We start from the raw sequence: 20,853 nt of genomic DNA, 5'->3' as shown, positions 1-20,853 counted from the left end.
GGCGCCTGCAAGCTCACACCAAGACACAAGAGAAACTTGTCCGTGAACTACTCTTTGCAGATGATGCCGCTTTAGTTGCCCATTCAGAGCCAGCTCTTCAGCGCTTGACGTCCTGCTTTGCGGAAACTGCCAAAATGTTTGGCCTGGAAGTCAGCCTGAAGAAAACTGAGGTCCTCCATCAGCCAGCTCCCCACCATGACTACCAGCCCCCCCACATCTCCATCGGGCACACAAAACTCAAAACAGTCAACCAGTTTACCTATCTCGGCTGCACCATTTCATCAGATGCAAGGATCGACAATGAGATAGACAACAGACTCGCCAAGGCAAATAGCGCCTTTGGAAGACTACACAAAAGAGTCTGGAAAAACAACCAACTGAAAAACCTCACAAAGATAAGCGTATACAGAGCCGTTGTCATACCCACACTCCTGTTCGGCTCCGAATCATGGGTCCTCTACCGGCACCACCTACGGCTCCTAGAACGCTTCCACCAGCGTTGTCTCCGCTCCATCCTCAACATCCATTGGAGCGCTCACACCCCTAACGTCGAGGTACTCGAGATGGCAGAGGTCGACAGCATCGAGTCCACGCTGCTGAAGATCCAGCTGCGCTGGATGGGTCACGTCTCCAGAATGGAGGACCATCGCCTTCCCAAGATCGTATTATATGGCGAGCTCTCCACTGGCCACCGTGACAGAGGTGCACCAAAGAAAAGGTACAAGGACTGCCTAAAGAAATCTCTTGGTGCCTGCCACATTGACCACCGCCAGTGGGCTGATAACGCCTCAAACCGTGCATCTTGGCGCCTCACAGTTTGGCGGGCAGCAGCCTCCTTTGAAGAAGACCGCAGAGCCCACTCACTGACAAAAGGCAAAGGAGGAAAAACCCAACACCCAACCCCAACCAACCAATTTTCCCTTGCAACCGCTGCAATCGTGTCTGCCTGTCCCGCATCGGACTGGTCAGACACAAACGAGCCTGCAGCTGACGTGGACTTTTTACCCCCTCCATAAATCTTCGTCCGCGAAGCCAAACCAAAGAAGTTAGGTAAGTAAGTTAATAGTAATAAGTTAAAGTGTGATCTTGTTTTCATGTGTAAAGATAAGAATTGCCTGCAACCAGTGAACTTGGAGGAATGAGAAGTGAGACTGGACTATGTGTGTGTTTATACTAAGGACACCTCACATCACCGCGCATTTTAGGACTACCCGAACTGTTTCTACCGAGCAATGAATACGCAGTGATGCAGGGTGATGCAAGGTGATGTAAGGAATGCGAGGTGATGCAGGGCAATGCGAGGTGACCAGGAAGTCCGATGAGCAATTGAAAACCGCGGGTGAAAAATCGCGACTTCCGGTGAGTCACCCATGGTGTTTCCACTGCGAGGTCGTCCCTCGCATCACCCCGCATCGACCACCTCAAAAGTAGGACGCCAGAGCACCTCGAATCGCCACACATCGGCCACAGCCGGATGTGTTTACAGTGCAGCCAGATTCGAGGTGTCACCGCGCATCACCTCGCATCACCGCGCTTTTCCCGGCTCAGTAGAAACACCCCCATTGAATCAAATAACTTTTCAAAATTTAAGTAATAAAGTTTGAACCTATTTTCATGTTTAAAGATAATTAAAAGCAACTTTTGTTTAAGTAACCATTTCTCTTGGTGAATTTCTATTGCTGCTGGGATTTGGGGTCCTCTGGGCTCATAACAGCTTACCCTAAGGTTTTCTGTAAATTTGGACAGCTTGCAGGCAGAAACTAAGCTTTTTACTGCATTGCTGCACACACGACGATAAAAACTTCACACTTCTGGGGACTCTGACACAGATGACCCATACCAAAGTGAAGCAGGGCATCTCAGGATGGCACTGACAAACTTGAGCTTATGTGATCAGAAGTGCACCAGCACTCAGCGTACGAGTTCAAGGGACTGCAGCTCCTCACAAAACACCCACATACCCATGTTGTCTGGCACCCCCTGTCCAACTGTGGGCCTCACATTGACAGGAAATTCATCATCCTCGAGGGTCTAATATTCTCTCTCTTCCTCTTCTTGGGTCTCCCCTCTTACTCCACCCTCCCTTCCCTTCCACCGGTTCACTCTTTATAACACCTTACTTACCTCCCCAACAAATCTGATTCCAGCATGAGCAGCCAAATTACCCACCCCACACCCCCAATTACCCTTTTATGTTTCTTGCCTCTCCCTCCTTTCGTCTGGCATCTGCTGCTCCTTCGTGTCTTCTGGCATTTTTCACCTCTGCCTGGCTGGCCAGTCCTACGCGAGGCCCCACCCTCACCCCTCCTGTCCTGCCAGATTTAGCTGCTCCTGTACCACCTTTCCTCAGTCCGAATGAAGATTTACAGCTCGAAGCATCGACCATTCTTGTTCACCCTGCTAAGTTCCTCCAGAAGCTCTTGATAAGAGATGCAAGGAATCCTGGCCCATTATTCTCTATCTTCATTTATGGCAGGATATTTCCTACATTAAAAGCCACTTCTGGGAGCTAGGGTTTGGCCATTCACCAGCAATCTCTTTTCAAATCCAATTCGACCACCTCCACAGAGCCTGTGACAACTTTTAGTCTCACTAGTTTCCCTGGTATTTTCTCAAACTGATGCGGCTCGGTTGGCGTAGCGGTTAGTGCAACGCCTTTACAGCCCCAATGATCAGGACTGGGGTTCGAATCCCGCACTGTCTATAAGGAGTTTATACATTCTCCCCGTGTCAGCGTAGGTTTTCCCTGGGGGCTCCGGTTTCCTCCCACTGTTCAAATCTAACCGGGGGTGTAGGTTAATTGGGCAGCACATAGGCTAAAATGGCCTGTTACCAAATTAAACTACTTAATTACAATACCCAAAAATGTTGGAGATACTCTCATTGGTTACCCTATGCTTCCTATAGATACTGCATGACCTCCTGTATTTCTCCTGCATTATAATTTTTTTTAAAACTAATTTAGATATACAGCATGGTAACAGGCCCTTTCGTCCCACAATTACACCCAAATGTCCTACATTCCAGGTATCTTTTTTCAACAGTGGGTGGAAACTGGAGCACCCTGAGGAAACCCACGCAGACACTCCTTACAGACAGCACAGGATTCCCACCGAGTTCCAGTCGCTGGCATTGTAACGGCCTTGTGTTAACCGCTACGTCAACCATGCTGCCCCAAAATATAATTTTTGTGCATTGCATTACAATCAGAGCATCTGCAGACTCTCCTGTTTAACTTAATTCCTCACTTTTTAATGATCTGGCTACTTCCTTATTCCCCATTATAATTTCTCCAACCTGAACCTCACCTTTATTTCCGCAATATTTGCATTTACATTCCCCCTCACCCCACACATTTCACACTTGTGTTTTGCGACACGTGACAATGATTCCTTAATGACAGCCATGACAACAAAATTATTTAAACGTGAAGAGCTTGGGCTAGCCAGCATTAGTGAAGAGCTTGGGCTAGCCAGCATTAGTGAAGAGCTTGGGCTAGCCAGCATTAGTGAAGAGCTTGGGCTAGCCAGCATTAGTGAAGAGCTTGGGCTAGCCAGCATTAGTGAAGAGCTTGGGCTAGCCAGCATTAGTGAAGAGCTTGGGCTAGCCAGCATTAGTGAAGAGCTTGGGCTAGCCAGCATTAGTGAAGAGCTTGGGCTAGCCAGCATTAGTGAAGAGCTTGGGCTAGCCAGCATTAGTGAAGAGCTTGGGCTAGCCAGCATTAGTGAAGAGCTTGGGCTAGCCAGCATTAGTGAAGAGCTTGGGCTAGCCAGCATTAGTGAAGAGCTTGGGCTAGCCAGCATTAGTGAAGAGCTTGGGCTAGCCAGCATTAGTGAAGAGCTTGGGCTAGCCAGCATTAGTGAAGAGCTTGGGCTAGCCAGCATTAGTGAAGAGCTTGGGCTAGCCAGCATTAGTGAAGAGCTTGGGCTAGCCAGCATTAGTGAAGAGCTTGGGCTAGCCAGCATTAGTGAAGAGCTTGGGCTAGCCAGCATTAGTGAAGAGCTTGGGCTATCACATGTATGACAGTTTATTCAATCTTATTACTTGGGACAAAAATCAGCATGTATAATAAAGAGCTGAATTATATACATGTATACAAAAAATCAGTGCTATATATAAATTGCACAAGCACATACAAAAATATGTTTGCACCAGAAAATTGGTCCCCCATTGATCCATTTTCAAATAATCAAGGCTCTTATCAATTGTAATTTACAGTAATCTCAACAAGCAGAATTTGGAAATGTTCAAAGCTAATGCAGATCCCTGCAGGAACCACAAAATTTTAGGGCCTGCAGAAACCTTTTCCACCCTGTTGCATGAGAAGTCATTACTGTAAAACCCCAGTAACTGGCACCTATGGGGATTGGGAGATGCCGGATAAGTATATTTTCTGGTTGCTTGAGACTTACTCTTGCAAGGCCTCATTAATATACCTGTATTCAGAATGAATAGTATTTTTGTTTTATAAGACAAAAATACTATACTGTACTAATGAATAAACTTCACTTACATGAATCAATAAACCTTAAAGCATTTTACTTTATATTCAGTCACATTCTTTGAAAACATTTAACCGTTACTGCATCTGCAAGTTCCTCCCCCTCCATGGAGCCGTCTAAAAGACCAACAAGAACATTACAGAAAATTAACCCCCCCCCCTTCACCATCATGTTTACAGATAAAGCCTCTGTAGAAACTCTTACTAAGCAGGAATAAGGAGACGCATTAAGAGAATCACCCAAGGGGGACGTGGCCACGCAAAGGACATAGGCAGATGTGTTTTGATTGAGCTCTCCGTGAAGAGCGTCAAAGAGACAGTTAAAATTTTGAAATTAAATTTTTTTTTACTTTAAAAGCAAGTACTAAGAAACCAAGGCAGCCGAGAACAAAAATTTTTCTACTCAGTCAGGAACATTGAGCGAAAGCCCAAATGGGAGTAGCATAAGAGTGGCCTCGGGACCAGCAGACCCTGGCAGAGTTGGGGAGTCGGGAAAAGAACTAAATCTTATCCTGGAGAAAATGAAAACTTGAGCAACCAATTTGCTGGTGTTGAAATTGTAATGAGAGACATGACTAAAAGGATGATGGAAATTAAAGAAATCGTCAGACTTAATGGAAAGAAGGACCCAAGCAGAAGTAAACTTGGTAAAAACACGAAAAGCTAAAAGCTTTGGAGAAAGATGTGAAGCAATGGGAGTCAGACAGACCACACAGAAGATTTTAGATGAAATTTTTGAATTATTGGACTGAAATCGAGGAAAGAGATCTGGTGAACCTCTTCGAAACAAGGATCCCGCGAGTGTGTGGGGAAGATAAATTCATAGAAAAATTGCATATTGAAGGGGTTCACCGGACCCTCGGACCTAGCGATCAGTGGCCAGTCCTAGTAAGACTTTTGTGTTACCAGGAACAGGAAACAATTCTGGGAGCAGCATAGGAATAATCTAAGCAAAATAATGCTCCACCCAAGATTGACCATGAAAAAGTTTTATTTTTCCAAGATTTTAGTCCTACTTTGATTAAGCAAAGAAAGGAGTTTGATAATGTTAAAAGATAACTATATATCAAAAACTTGAAATATTCAATGATATACCCAGCGACTCTGAGGGTCGAAGTAGCAGAAGGTAATCAATGATTTTTCAAGACTAAGAACAAGGTGGAAGACTTCCTGTGAGGCTTATGAAAAGGCTAAGGCTGCCAAAGAGGTAGACTGTGAAGAATATTTACAATGGGACTGTTTTTTTTTTAAAAATCTTGTATTTATTGTCAAAAAGTAAATTTTATTGAAATGTTCATGAAGAGCTCAGAAAAGGTGAAAAATTGGGAAAAGTCGTAGCAAAGTGGAGACTTCGTTCTAAGGGTGAGAATAGTGCCCGGTGGAGTATCTATAAAAGATGGTGCTAAAGGGAGGGGTGGTTCTTCTATTCTGTGGCCTTTTATCATAGGGTTTCCTGTTTATGTCATCATCATGGCAGGGAAATTGTAAGTGTTTATTTTTTTAAAAAGATCACTGTATTATTTAAACAACCAAAAAGGTTTTATTGTTAAACAATATTTATTTTAAAACATCAATATGGATAGAACATGAAAATGTATTAGTCTTAATGTTAATAGGATAAATGGTGAAGAGGAGGTGGGACTTGGCACACCTAAAAAAATTAAAGGCAGATATAGTCTTTCTATAAGAAACGCATCTTACCAAATCGGAACACACTAAATTAAAGAGGATGGGTGGGACAAGTAATATTATCTTCATTTGACTCAAAATTAAGAGGAGTAGCACTTCTAATTAACAAAAATGTACCAATAATAATAGAAGAGACACTGACTGACCAAGCCAGAAGATTTGTAATGGCACATTGTAAAATTTATGCAGAATCATGGACGTTTATCAATATCTATGCACCAAATTATGATGATGAAGCCTTTATGAAAGATATCTTTCTAAAAGTAGCAGAGGAAAGCCAGAATATACGGGCGGAGGAGACTTCAATTTCTGTCCAGATCCAATACTGGATAAATCAGCCAAAACAATAACAAGGGGAAATGCTGTAAAAATGGCACTATAATTTATGAAGGATTTAAATTTGATTGAAATATGGAGGCATCTTAACCCCATAGAAAGAGACTATTCTTTCTACTCAAGGGTACATGATTCACATACAAGGATTAATTTATTTTTAATGTCTGCCCAGCTAGAAAGTAGAGTGGTAAAAATGGAATATTTGGTGAAACTTCTATCAGATCATTCACTATTAACTTTAACTATTGCAACAATGGAAAAACAAGAAAGCATGAATAGACAGAACCTCAATGTCACACTGTTGAAAAAGAAGAACTTTTGTAAGTTTATTAAGAGACAGATAGAACCTTTCTGTGAAACTAACCTTTCTTCTACTGATAACAGCTTTTTAATATGGGATACGCTTAAGGCTTATTGAAGAGAACAAATTATTGCTTATACAAAAAATCTTGGGAGAATATGCTACAGAGCTGGATGGTCTAGAGAAAGATATAACAAAGTTGGAAAAAGAATATCAGACAACAGGTTCACAAGAAAAATATAGACTGTAAGAGAATAAAAAAATTGAAATTAACACATCACAAATGTACAGAATGGACAAAACTATTAAAAACCAAACAAAAATATCATGAATTAGGAGAACGGGCACATAAAGTTTCATCTTGGCAGTTAAAGGCAGAGGGGTCATCAAAAAGAGATAAATATTTTATAAAACTATACAAATCAGAATTATTAGGAGGTGAAAATGAGTTGGACAAAGTTTTAATAAATGTTGAACTTCCAAAATTAGAAGATAGAGAACAAATTGATTTCGATACCCCCCCCCCCCCCTTCACAAGAGAAGAAATCAAGAAAGCCTTGGATACTTCAAAAGCAACAAATCTCTGGGGGAAGGATGGGCTTCCTCCCAAATTCTATAGACAATTTAAAGATTTATTGATACCTCTTATGATGAATATATTTGACCAGGCAGTGGAGTCACAGACCCTTTCGGAATCTTTCGTAACTGCTATAATTACAGTGCTACCGAAGAAAAGTAGAGGCCCATTAAAAACTTCATTATATAGCCCTTATCACTCCTTAATGTTAATTATAAAATTTTGGCAAAGGCATCAATAGACTGGGACAATATCTACCAAATTAATACATACAGATCAGGTTGGATTTGTCAAAGGAAGATATTCTTGAAATTGTCTAAGTAGACTATTTAATATTATACATATGGCAAAATCAAAGTGGAATCCAGGTATAACCATCTCTCTAGATGTAGAAAAAGTATTTGATCGATTAGAATGTTTTTTCTTCTTTAAAACATTGGAAAAAATTTGGCATAGGCAGAAAATTTATAAATTGAATAAGAACTCTATCATAAACCACAAGCCAAAATTATAACTAATAATCAGTTGTCAGCAGATTTTCCCTTGAGTAGATCAAGTAGAGAGAGGTGTCCTCTGTCACCGGCACTTTTTAATCATAATTAATGAACAACTGGCGGAGATTATAAGGAGAGATCCGGATATTAAGGGCTTCAAAGTTGGACAGGAAGAACATAAAATTAATTTATTTGCTGATGATGTGCTATTATTTGTCTGACCCGGCTGAATCCTTGATAAAATTACAAATAACATTAGAAAAATCATATATCAGGTTATAAAATAAATATGGACAAGAGTGAAATAATGCCATTGAAAGTTTTTGATTATGAAAGATATCAAAAAGGTAATAGTCTTAAATGAGAGATAAATGGAATCAAATATTTAGGAATAATGATGGATAATAAATTACAGAACGTATAAATTTAATTACACTCATCTTTTAGAAAAAAAAAGAGAAAGGTTTACAGAAATGGAAAGAGTTGCCAATTATTCTAATGGGAAGAGCAAATTGTATTAAAATGAAGATGATGCCAAGATTACAGAATCTTTTTCAATCGTTGCCTATTGCACTAACAATTTATTTAAATAATTATACAAGGAAATTCCTATGGAATAATATTGCCGAGAATTTAATTGGAAAAGCAAATGTGGGATTATAAATTGGGAGGACTTAGACTTTCAGACTTTAAGAAATACTATTTATCAGCAAAAGCAAGATTTTTATCATTCTTTTTTGAAGAAGGCAGTCTTCTTCTTGGATCTAAATAGGATTGAATTTAATAGAAGAAACAGCAAAGGACTTTATTTATGTGGAATGCTAAAATAATAACAAAAACGTGTTAATACACATGATTAGAATATGGCGAGAAATAAATGTGTATTGGAAAAAAAGCAGGTATATCACTCCGAACGCCATGATGTAAAAATGTGCTGCTGCCTATGTATCTGGGTTACAAAATATTGAATTCACGCAATGCAAAGGAGTAATATTTACTGATGACTGTTATATGTCTTTTGAACAATTAAAAAATAAATAGAGTAGGTAATGGGACTTTCTTTTGTTTTCTCCAGCTAAGATTGTTCCTAAGAGAAAGATGAGGGGCAATTTTTGCCCCACCTGAAATTAGTGAAATGGAACGAACAATTTGGCTGGGGACTACACCTAAATTTATAACTAAGATGTTCTCCAAAATGAAAGTGCAAAACCAGGTTTACAAAGACTGGGAGAGATATGGGAGTCAGATCTAGATGCTGCAATAATGGAAAGATGTTGGCCTGATTGGTGTTTGGATAGCAATGACATCAATTATTAATGCAAGATTGTGGGGGACTGAGCCACTCTGCAAGCAAATCAAATTACAAAGCTGAGGACTTGCAACTTCATTTGTTAAAATAGCCTTAGCAGTGGCTAAGAAATGCATTGCGATTACTTGGAAATCCAACTCCCCCCGACATACAGCATGATGGACTGCTGAGATGAATAGTTACATACCTATGGAAAAAAAATTACATACAACTTAAAGAACAAATATGACATATTTATTAAGATATGGCTGCCATATTTGGAAAATATAGGGGACCAATTTTAATTATAAAGGCAACAATAATAAATGCTGCTACAGTATAAATGCAAGTGTCTTCCCCATATATAAATTTTGATGATCAACGTAACCGTGAGTCCTGACGGTGTGTGGATTTATACTATGAAAGGGGGTAGGGGCAGGGAGGTGTTGTTTTGTTTTTGTAAAAAAAATTTATATATCTAATATTGGAGACTTTTTCTACATATATTTATGGAAAGCAAAAAGATTTTCAAAAAAGTCACCGCCAACGGCAAGTGACATCAACCAGCTCTTCAGATTGGGCAGCACCATTTTATTCAAACAGCTGCTACAAGCAAAGCATTATTTGCTCCCATCTTCACCAAAGGTTTGTGTGGTACTTCAGAGCACATTGAATTTCACAATATTAAAGTAACCTATTTTTAATTATTATTTAATCTTATTATTCTAATTTTTATTTTAACTTATTTTCCTCAATTTTTCTTCTTTTGCCAATTGCTTGAATTCCAGGTACAGGGGTTTTTTTTTTTGGGGGGGGGGGAGATGGGGAAATGGTAGCACCAGTTCCAATACTGGAATAGACCAATTCTCAATAATAAATTTGTTCTGTTTTATTTTTTATGTAGCAATCCACATGAACAAGAGGTTGGGGGGAGGAAGATGGCCAGAAGTACCCTTGGCTCACCTTTCAGACGATGGCAGCTGGTTTCACCTCAGTCCCACATTCCCTTACTTCTGGGGTTAGAGAGTTGTTCTCCACCAGCGATTTTTAGGGGGATACAGCCAAGCACAGGAAGGTGGGACAAGCTTGGTCAACATGCATGGGTTGGGTCAGTTGGGCCGGTTTCCGTGCCGTGCCTTGAAACTATGACTCAATCAACAATACCCTCACTCCCCTTCTAACATTGGCTCAGTGTTAAGGAGCTGGTGTCTGAGATACCAACACAGCAATACAGCTTGGGGGGGGGGGGGGGGGGGGGGGGGAAGAAAGTTACTTAGATAATTTATTCCAGGACCCAGTACTGGAGAACTGGTCAGTCAAGAAGGACAGGAGCATGCAAGTGGGAAGGAGATCAGTATTGCAGGAACATTGTCCCTTACATTTGTTCACCAAGAATGAGACTGTGCATTGAAAATAGAAGCTAGAGTGGCAATCAAACTGATCACAGCGCTGTGTACAGCACTTATTCAAGTAGCAAGAACAAAGACAAATGTGGTCATAATTCAAGGAAGCAGAGTTGGAGGGAATAGTTATCATCCCTGCAGTTACAAACGAGAGTCATGAAAGCTACATCGTCAGCAGCTCACATTAAAAATGTACAACCAGCAAAGATAATAATCTCTGGGTTACTACCTGAGCCACATGCAAATTGCCATGGGGTCAATAAGGTCAAAGGTTTGAGCACATGGCTCAAAGATTGGTGACAAATGATGGGTCGTATACAGTTAACAGTAATAGGCTAAGAACTGATGAGACCCTTGTTGTTTGTGATGTCACTTGGATGAGAATATTGGAGGTATGATCAGTAATTTTATGGATGACACAAAGGTTGGTGATGTTGTGGATCATGAGGAAGTTTGTCTGAGAGACAGGATATAGATAAGATGGAAAACTGGATAGAATGTAATACCAAGCATGCAGTGCTGCATTTCAGGAAGTCAAGTTGGGGTACGTTGTGTACAGTAAACTGCAGTGGGCTAAGAAATGTTGACAAACAGGGGGACCTCGTATTTCAAGTCCATAGTTCCCCGGAAGTCGCAACACAGGTGGACAGAGTTATGAAGAAGGCACATGACATGCATGTCTTGCTTGGAAACATCAAACAAAAGTTGAAACAGTGCGTGGCAAATTTTACGAAACACTGGTAAGACTCCAATTGGAGCACTGGGTGCAGTTTTGTTCAAACGGACACGAGAAAGGATGAGGTTGCTCTCGAGAGGGTAAAGAGGAGATTCATCAGTGCATTGCCTAAATTGGAGGATTTCAATGGGGATATATTGGATAGGCTAGTCTTACTTTCCCTGGAGTGGATGAGACAACAGGGTGATCTGGCAGAGGTATACAAGAGTCATCAAATCATGGTAAGCATAAAATTGTGGTAAACCACTGTTATGCAATGATTAGCTGCTGCCGGCTGGACACGCCTCCCAAGACCGATCCTACCCATAGACCTTTGTAAGCTCCCCATTTCACTCTGCCTTGATCAGTCAATAGGCCCTTTCAAACCGCCATGTTAAATGGGGTGCTAACGAGATGAAGGTAGTTTTAACGGTGCACATTATCCTGGTGAATCGACTAACTTGGCTACAGATAAGGCTTCAAGTGAAGACCTGTTAACTTTGGTTCTCTTTCCAATAATGCTGCCTGAAAATGCTCAGCATTCGCAACAAAAGAAGCAGAGCCTGATGCTTGTGGAGTGTATCGGATATGATTGTCGAGATAACATCTTCACGAATCAACAAGGGGCAGGTTACTGTAGATGTTAAGAACTGTTACAAAAGAAAGTGTTAATTTTTGGCCTGGTGGGTTAATGGGCCCAACAGTTATCATTTATATGATAGTTTTATTCAAATACAGTATTGAAATATTTAAAGTAATTTAGTTCAATCTGAAACCAGGATCTTAAAATTAAATAAAGCAAAGTGTGACCTGGGAAACTACATTAAAAGCCAGGATTGTAAATAAGCGATGACAAACTTGTAAAGAATTAGCACATGCATCCCTTTAAGGCCACACCTGGAGGGGAAAAGTGATCTGGCCATAGCTAGTATTGCAGGTTAAAGCATGACAAATTGAACAGTATTATATCAAGGACATGGCAGACAATTCATCAAAAATAGTGTGGTTGAAGTCTTGGAAAATTTCACAATTGGGTCAACAACAAAAAAAACGTCTTTTACAAAGGAAAAGAGATTACACAAGTAACCTGACAGAAACAATTTTTTTTTTTATAAATCGACTGATACAATAAAAAGATCACTTACCCACAGAAATAAGAAAAGTTGTAACAGGAAATGAGGAAGTGACAGAGAAAATACAGTTAGAGTTGTGGTTAGTGTAACACAATTACAGGGCCACCAACCCGGATTTGAATCCGGTGCTGTCTGCAAGGAGTTTGTACGTTCTCCCAGTGTCTGAGTGGGATTCCTCTGGGTGAAACACAGAAGTCTGATGAAGCTGTGATTGTTGTAAAAGCACACTACTGCATCCGGTGCTCCTGTTGTGGTCTCCTCAGCAATTGGGAGATCACTTGTTGAGCAAGAGCTTGAATCTCCCAGCAGCCTCCCTGTCCCTTTCCTTGCTGACATGGAGCACCAGAAGCAATAGATGACCCCTGCAAATTCACAAATGTGTGTTGCTTCACTTGGGAGGACAGTTTAAGGGCTCTGAATGATGTAGGAGGTGTGGGAACAATTTCCCCCTATGAACAAGTCATAGGGGGAAATTTGGGGAAGTGATGAGGGAGTCACAGAGGAAATGGTCCCTACAGAAGGTTGAGAGGAGAATATGTGGCTGGTGCCAGGATCATGGAGGAGACAGAAATGGTTCTTGTTGCATGTGGGGGCAGAAGGGACTAGGGAAGACATGCAGGTAATGGAGGATATGCGGGTGAGGGCAGAGTTGATGGTGTTAGAGGGAAAGCGCATTGTTTCAGGAAGGAGGACAGCTCTGATGATCCCCCAAGTGCTATGTTCCAAAGCAGCATGTGATTAAATTTATACATTTTAAATTTAAACATACAGCCCATGACACCGTGCTGCCCAACTTACACCCAATTAACCTACAACTCCGGTTCGTTTCCAACGGTGGGAGAAAACCAGAGCCCCTGGGGGAAACCCACGCAGACATGGGGAGACACATACAAACTCCCTCCAGACAGTGCGGGATTCGAGCCCCTGGGTCCTGATCGCTGACACTATAATCGGCGTTGCGCCAACCGCTATGTCAACCGTGCCACCCCAGTTAATTGGTCACATGGGCGGCGCAGGCTCATGGGAAGGATCTGTTAGGGTGCTGAACATCTAATTTATTGTTCCCCAAAATATTTATGCCCTTCAGGAACAAGACAAGCAACACTCACAAAAATAGCGGTGAACTACAGGTCTAGTGTAAATGTCGAGCTTAAAGAAACAAATTCCACTGTCATTTGTATCACTTCGTCTCTCTCTCTCTCCTTTTTCACAGATATTCTGACCATTTCTTACCATCCCTCTCCCTTCACTGGGATCTAAACCCATGTTTTCTATGAGTGAATGAGATGTTAACAACCTAAAACAGTAGCTCTGAGATGCCATGTCATCCAAGATCCAGCAATTTATCCACTTCAAAAGGTACCAACCATATAATTTACTTGGCTTATTTTATCTACCATTTCACACTTCTTCTCTTTCATTTCTACAGGTTACCTGTTCCGTAGTAACTTGGTCTCAACTCTTCCCTGAGTGATCCTTACATTTTTTATTTACATTTCTTTCAACCGCCTCCTCCCTTTTCACATTTCCTTAGGAGTTCGCTGTCTCCCTTTTAAAATCGACGTTGCACTTTCTGCGACATGTCCTTATCCGGCTTTCTGTGCCCCCCCCTCTCCCTACCTCCCTCCCTCTCCTCCTCCCTCTCCCTACCTCCCTCCCTCTCCTACCTCCCTCCCTCTCCCTACCGTCCTCCCTCCCTCTCCTCCCTCCCTACCTCCCTACCTCCCTCCCTCCCTACCTCCCTCCCTCTCCTACCTCCCTCCCTCTCCCTACCTCCCCTCCCGCTCCCTCCCGACCTCCCTCTCCCACCTCCCTCCCTCTCCCTACCTCCCTCCCTCCCTACCTCCCTCCCTCCCCCCCTCCCTCCCTCTCCCTACCTCCCTCCCTCTCCCTACCTCCCTCCTCCCTACCTCCCTCCCTCCTCCCTCCCTCTCCCTACCTCCCTCCCTCTCCCTACCTCCCTCCCTCTCCCTACCTCCCTCCCTCTCCCTACCTCCCTCCCTCTCCCTACCTCCCTCCCTCTCCCTACCTCCCTCCCTCTCCTACCTCCCTCCCTCTCCTACCTCCCTCCCTTCTCCCTACTCCTCCCCTCCCTCCCTCCCTACCCTCCCTACCTCCCTCCCTCTCCCTACCTCCCTCCCTCTCCCTACCTCCCTCCTCTCCCTACCTCCCTCCCTCTCCCTACCTCCCTCCCTCTCCCTACCTCCCTCCCTCTCCCTACCTCCCTCCCTCTCCCTACCTCCCTCCCTCTCCCTACCTCCCTCCCTCTCCCTCCTCCTCCCTACCTCCCTCCCTCCCTACCTCCCTCCCTACCTCCCTCCTCCCTCCCTACCTCCCTCCCTCTCCCTACCTCCCTCCCTCTCCCTACCTCCCTCCCTCCTACCTCCCTCCCTCTCCCTACCCCCTCCCTCTCCCTACCTCCCTCCCTCTCCCTACCTCCCTCCCTCTCCCTACCTCCCTCCCTCTCCCTACCTCCCTCACTCTCCTACCTCCCTCCCTCTCCCTACCTCCCTCCCTCTCCCTAACCTACCCTCCCTCTCCCTACCTCCCTCCCTCTCCCCTACCTCCCTCCCTCTCCTACCTCCCTCCTCTCCCTACCTCCCTCCCTCCCTACCTCCCTCCCTCTCCCTACCTCCCTCCCTCTCCCTACCTCCCTCCTCTCCCTACCTCCCTCCCTCTCCCTACCTCCCTCCCTCTCCTACCTCCCTCCCTCTCCCTACCTCCCTCCCTCCCTACCTCCCTCCCTCTCCCTACCTCCCTCCCTCTCCCTACCTCCCTCCCTCTCCCTACCTCCCTCCCTCTCCTACCTCCCTCCCTCTCCCTACCTCCCTCCCTCTCCCTACCTCCCTCCCTCTCCCTACCTCCCTCCCTCTCCCTACCTCCCTCCCTCTCCCTACCTCCCTCCCTCTCCCTACCTCCCTCCCTCTCCCTACCTCCCTCCCTCTCCCTACCTCCCTCCCTCTCCCTACCTCCCTCCTCTCCCTACCTCCCTCCCTCTCCCTACCTCCCTCCCTCTCCCTACCTCCCTCCCTCTCCCTACCTCCCTCCCTCTCCCTACCTCCCTCCCTCTCCCTACCTCCCTCCCTCTCCCTACCTCCCTCCCTCTCCCTACCTCCCTCCCTCTCCCTACCTCCCTCCCTCTCCCTACCTCCCTCCCTCTCCTACCTCCCTCCCTCTCCCTACCTCCCTCCCTCTCCCTACCTCCCTCCCTCTCCCTACCTCCCTCCCTCTCCCTACCTCCCTCCCTCTCCCTACCTCCCTCCCTCTCCCTACCTCCCTCCCTCTCCCTACCTCCCTCCCTCTCCCTACCTCCCTCCCTCTCCCTACCTCCCTCCCTCTCCCTACCTCCCTCCCTCTCCCTACCTCCCTCCCTCTCCTACCTCCCTCCCTCTCCCTACCTCCCTCCCTCTCCCTACCTCCCTCCCTCTCCCTACCTCCCTCCCTCTCCCTACCTCCCTCCCTCTCCCTACCTCCCTCCCTCTCCCTACCTCCCTCCCTCTCCCTACCTCCCTCCCTCTCCCTACCTCCCTCCCTCTCCCTACCTCCCTCCTCTCCCTACCTCCCTCCCTCTCCCTACCTCCCTCCCTCTCCCTACCTCCCTCCCTCTCCCTACCTCCCTCCCTCTCCCTACCTCCCTCCCTCTCCCTACCTCCCTCCCTCTCCCTACCTCCCTCCCTCTCCCTACCTCCCTCCCTCTCCCTACCTCCCTCCCTCTCCCTACCTCCCTCCCTCTCCCTACCTCCCTCCCTCTCCTACCTCCCTCCCTCTCCCTACCTCCCTCCCTCTCCCTACCTCCCTCCCTCTCCCTACCTCCCTCCCTCTCCTACCTCCCTCCCTCTCCCTACCTCCCTCCCTCTCCCTACCTCCCTCCTCTCCCTACCTCCCTCCCTCTCCCTACCTCCCTCCCTCTCCCTACCTCCCTCCCTCTCCCTACCTCCCTCCCTCTCCCTACCTCCCTCCCTCTCCCTACCTCCCTCCCTCTCCCTACCTCCCTCCCTCTCCTACCTCCCTCCCTCTCCCTACCTCCCTCCCTCTCCCTACCTCCCTCCCTCTCCTACCTCCCTCCCTCTCCCTACCTCCCTCCCTCTCCCTACCTCCCTCCCTCTCCCTACCTCCCTCCCTCTCCCTACCTCCCTCCCTCTCCCTACCTCCCTCCCTCTCCCTACCTCCCTCCCTCTCCCTACCTCCCTCCCTCTCCCTATCCTCCCTACCCCTACCTCCCTACCCCTACCTCCCTACCCCTACCTCCCTACCCCTACCTCCCTACCCTACCTCCCTACCCCTACCTCCTACCCTACCTCCCTACCCCTACCTCCCTACCCCTACCTCCCTACCCCTACCTCCCTACCCCTACCTCCCTACCCCTACCTCCCTACCCCTACCTCCCTACCCCTACCTCCCTACCCACCTACCTCCCTACCCCTACCTCCCTACCCCTACCTCCCTACCCCTACCTCCCTACCCTACCTCCCTACCCCTACCTCCCTACCCCTACCTCCCTACCCCTACCTCACCCTACCCCTACCTCCCTACCCCTATACCTCCCTACCCCTACCTCCCATACCCCTACCTCCCTACCCCTACCTCCCTACCCCTACCTCCCTACCCCTACCTCCCTACCCCTACCTCCCTACCCCTACCTCCCTACCCCTACCTCCCTACCCCTACCTCCCTACCCCTACCCTCCCTACCCCTACCTCCCTACCCTACCTCCCACCCCTACCTCCCTACCCCCAACCTCCTACCTCCCACCCCCTACCCTACCCCCCTACCCTACCCCCCTACCCCTACCTCCCTACCCTACCTCCCTACCCCTACCTCCCTACCCCTACCTCCCTACCCCTACCTCCCTACCCCTACCCCCCTACCCCTACCTCCCTACCCCTACCTCCCTACCCCTACCTCCCTACCCCCTACCTCCTACCCCTACCTCCCTACCCCTACCTCCCTACCCTACCTCCCTACCCCTACCTCCCTCTCCCTACCTCCCTCTCCCTACCCCTACCTTCTCCTCCAGCTGTCCATCCTGCTCTTTTCCTTTGTGGGACTGTCTCGATCCTGAGCCTCAATGCTCTCCTTGACTCTCAACATTTAAGTCTAATTTCAGATGAACGAATTAAAATGAGCCGATGCACCCGGGCAACTCGTGCGAGTTCCTCCTGTTTTCCATGGATTGGAGTGTCAGATGGATGATGTGTGAAATGTGCAGGGAACCCAATGACTTGGTGTTGCTGCCTTGTGGTTAACGACACAAAACAAACAGCGTGGAGAGGAGAGGCACCGGCTCCCAAGAGTTTCAAGTCACCAGAGCTAAACATGGATCATTTTCCAGTTCAGTGTTTTAGTCTCTCAACACAGTGGCCATCAAGTTAATATTTAGCCCGTGGGACATATGAATAAGCAAGACTCTGGATGCCCCCCCCCCCCCCCACTTCACTGCGGAGTGACCAGCCACAAAGCTCCTCGGTGTTCCCTCCCCGTGCATTGGACGGGGACAAAACCCCGCTGTTCGCTCAAACCCAGGGCTGGGAGGAAATCCGCCGGGGGAGGGGGCACGTTTCGGGCATGGAGCCTCCCTGCAAAGTGTGGCGGACAGTGGGGGGGGGGGGGGGGCCGGCTTCGCACGGTCGCCTCCCCGCCACCCGCCTGCAGTGGTGGCACCTCCCCACGGCTCGGGCTCCCGGGGAAGAAGCCGCCCCTTTTCCCCCCTCCTCCGCCGGCACGCAGGCGGCTTGGCTCGGCGGCTGCTCCGCGCCCGCTGCGGGCTTGACAAAGGGCTGGCCGCCGGGCCCGGGCTAAGCCTGAGCTTGGCCTCAACGCAGGAGGCGAGGGTGCAAGGGCTTTGCGGGGCTCCCTCCCTCCCCCGGGGCTCCCTGACTCCCTCCCCCGGGGCTCTCTCGCTCACTCCTCCCCGGAGCTCCCTCTCCCCGGGGCTCTCTCGCTCACTCCTCCCCGGGGCTCCCTCTCCCCCCGCGGTGCTCCCTCTCCCCCCGCGGGGCTCCCTCTCCCCCCGCGGGGCTCCCTCTCCCCCGCGGGGCTCCCTCTCCCCCCGCGGGGCTCCCTCTCCCCCCGCGGGGCTCCCTCTCCCCCCGCGGGGCTCCCTCTCCCCCCGCGGGGCTCCCTCTCCCCCCGCGGGGTGTACTCACTGTGCTGTTGCTGGAGAGAGGAGGGGTCGGCCGGGCTGCCGGCTCCTTGCAGCACCAAGTGCCTCTGCGGCTCGGGCAGACACTTCCAGCAGAAGGAGTGCAAACATGGCAGCAGTTTGGGATCCCGACTCTGGAAATGCTGCTTACAGACCGCGCACGTCTCCAGCAGGTTGAGCGGCGCCGCCTCCGCCGCCGCGTCCCCTTGTTCCCGACTCTCCGCTTCGTTGCCTGTGTTCAGGCCGGGCTCCTGCGGGCTCTCTGCCATCTCACGGCTGCAGCTTCAGGCTGGCGCTGCCCTTGCAATTCCCATCCGTCTCTGTGTGTGTTCAGGCGGGGGTTCGGGTGGGGGGGGGGGGGGGGGGGTTGTTCTTTAATCCGTCCACATATGTGGCCCTTGCTGCCCGACTGAGCGGGGCCGTGGGCGTTCAGAGTCAGGCTGCTGTCCGACACCAGAACTGCTCCATCTCTCGGGCACAGAGCGCCAGTGAGCAGGAGCAGCACGGCACGTCACTGAGACCGCATCAATAGGAATAACCCGTATCAACAGGAACCACAGCCCCTTCCCTTCTCCAGTGCAGGTGTTGGGAGAGCAAGACAGAGGGAACTGAGCCGCTCCAGACTGGCCTGCAGTCCAGAGGAGTTGCATGTGAAAGAGGAACTTCAAGAGGGGAAGAGCTGGCAAGCTGCACTGTGCCCCTGAATCCTCCCAAAATAATTTTCCAATCCAGTCTGCACAGTGGAGCAGGAGGAGACGGGCTCACACTTCTTCCAGAAGGTTGAGAGGGAGGTCTGTGATCCACAGCCTTTATTTTTCACACTGTGAACCAAAGCAATCAAAATACATTTCCCTCTTAAATACACACAGTGGCATTTTCCCCCCTACCTTCCCACCCCTCTCCAAACCCAGTAAACGTTCAACATGTACAATACATTAAACCCATTAAACAATGTCATCACACCATGAAAATAAACAAGAAAAATGTGTCATCTACTTTTACACACTGGATCAAGTCATTTTGTCATCATTTTAGGGGGTGGAGGTCTGAGGCAACCCCTCTCTGTTGTGTTCCCAAATTTGTTCAAATAATGTGACTTTATTTTTTAAATTATGTTATTTTTTCCAATGGAATACATTTATTCATTTCCATGTACCATTGCTGTATTCTCAGGCTCTCTTCTGATTTCCAAGTTGACATTATACATTTTTTTGCTCCAGCTAAGGCTATCATAATAAATCTTTTTTTACACTTCATCCAGTTTGAGGCCTAATTCTTTACTTCTATATTACTTAGAAGACATTTCTCTGGATTTTTTGGTATGTTGTTGTTTGTGATTTTATTTAATACCTGATTTAGATCTTCCCAAAATTTTTCCACTTTCTCACATGCCCATATTGCATGTACTGTTGTTCCCATTTCCTTCTTACAGCAAAAACATCTGTCTGATAATGTTGGATCCCTTTTTTTTTACTTTTGGGGCGTGATATATACCCTGTGTAACCAATTATACTGTATCATACGTAACCTTGTGTTTATTATATTCTTCATCATTCCAGAGCATAACTTTTCCCATGTTTCATTCCCTGCTGGATCTATTATTTCCTCCTCTATTTTGATTGGTACATTTTTATTAATTAATATAGCTACACCTCTGGCTTTTGAATGATATGATGCTGCCACTACGTGCCCTACCCAGTCTCTCTTTAATTTATTATGTTGCTCTTCAGTTAGATGCATTTCCTGCACAAATGCTATGTCTTTTTTTTCAGGAAATTTAATAGCCTTTTTTTGTTTAATTTGGTTATGTATTCCATTAATATTTATAGTCATATAGTTCAACATGGCCATCTCATATCCTGTTTACAACTCATTTCCGCTTCCTCGCCACCACCTTTTCCCCATTTTCATCTCTCAGTTTTCCTTTTTTGATCCACAGCCTTAAGGAAGAGAATGGCTCAGTTACATCCTTGCAGAGGTTCATATCAGAGCTTGTTCGACACTAACGATACAGACAGAATCACTACCCACATCTTCCTCCAAGTGGGAGAATCTGGACCAGCCAATTACCCAAAGGGAGCTGCCGGACTATCTCTATTCCTTTGTGTCGAGTAAAACTCCCGAAAGCTTTGAGGGACAAAACCTGCTGGAAGGATACAACACTACGCTCTGGGCAGGCAGCATGTCAGACTCCATTAGGAAAGCGATCATCACCCTCATCTTCAAACATAAGGGGGATATTATGAATTTGAGACCCATATCTGTTGACTACAA

General features: G+C 47.0%; 1 protein-coding gene across 4 annotated transcripts in view; it reads right to left on the bottom strand.

Moving 5' to 3' along the window:
* Nucleotides 1-19,063, bottom strand: part of LOC138745819 (E3 ubiquitin-protein ligase TRIM33-like) — a 145,965-nt gene extending 126,902 nt beyond the window's left edge. Inside the window, exon 1 of one of the 4 annotated variants that reach the window (XM_069903153.1) lies at nucleotides 18,584-19,063. In XM_069903153.1, coding sequence (XP_069759254.1) covers nucleotides 18,584-18,848 — 265 coding nt within the window. In that variant the 5' untranslated portion in view covers nucleotides 18,849-19,063. The remainder of the gene's footprint in view (nucleotides 1-18,583) is intronic. The other 3 variants (XM_069903156.1, XM_069903154.1, XM_069903157.1) reach the window with 3 other exon arrangements.
* Nucleotides 19,064-20,853: the final 1,790 nt, after the last annotated feature.

This window comes from Narcine bancroftii, chromosome 11 (genome assembly GCF_036971445.1).
Source record: "Narcine bancroftii isolate sNarBan1 chromosome 11, sNarBan1.hap1, whole genome shotgun sequence".
Classification (NCBI taxonomy): domain Eukaryota; kingdom Metazoa; phylum Chordata; class Chondrichthyes; order Torpediniformes; family Narcinidae; genus Narcine; species Narcine bancroftii.
The sequence above is the reverse complement of the archived record's forward strand: the minus strand, read 5'-3'. Positions and strand labels throughout refer to the sequence as shown.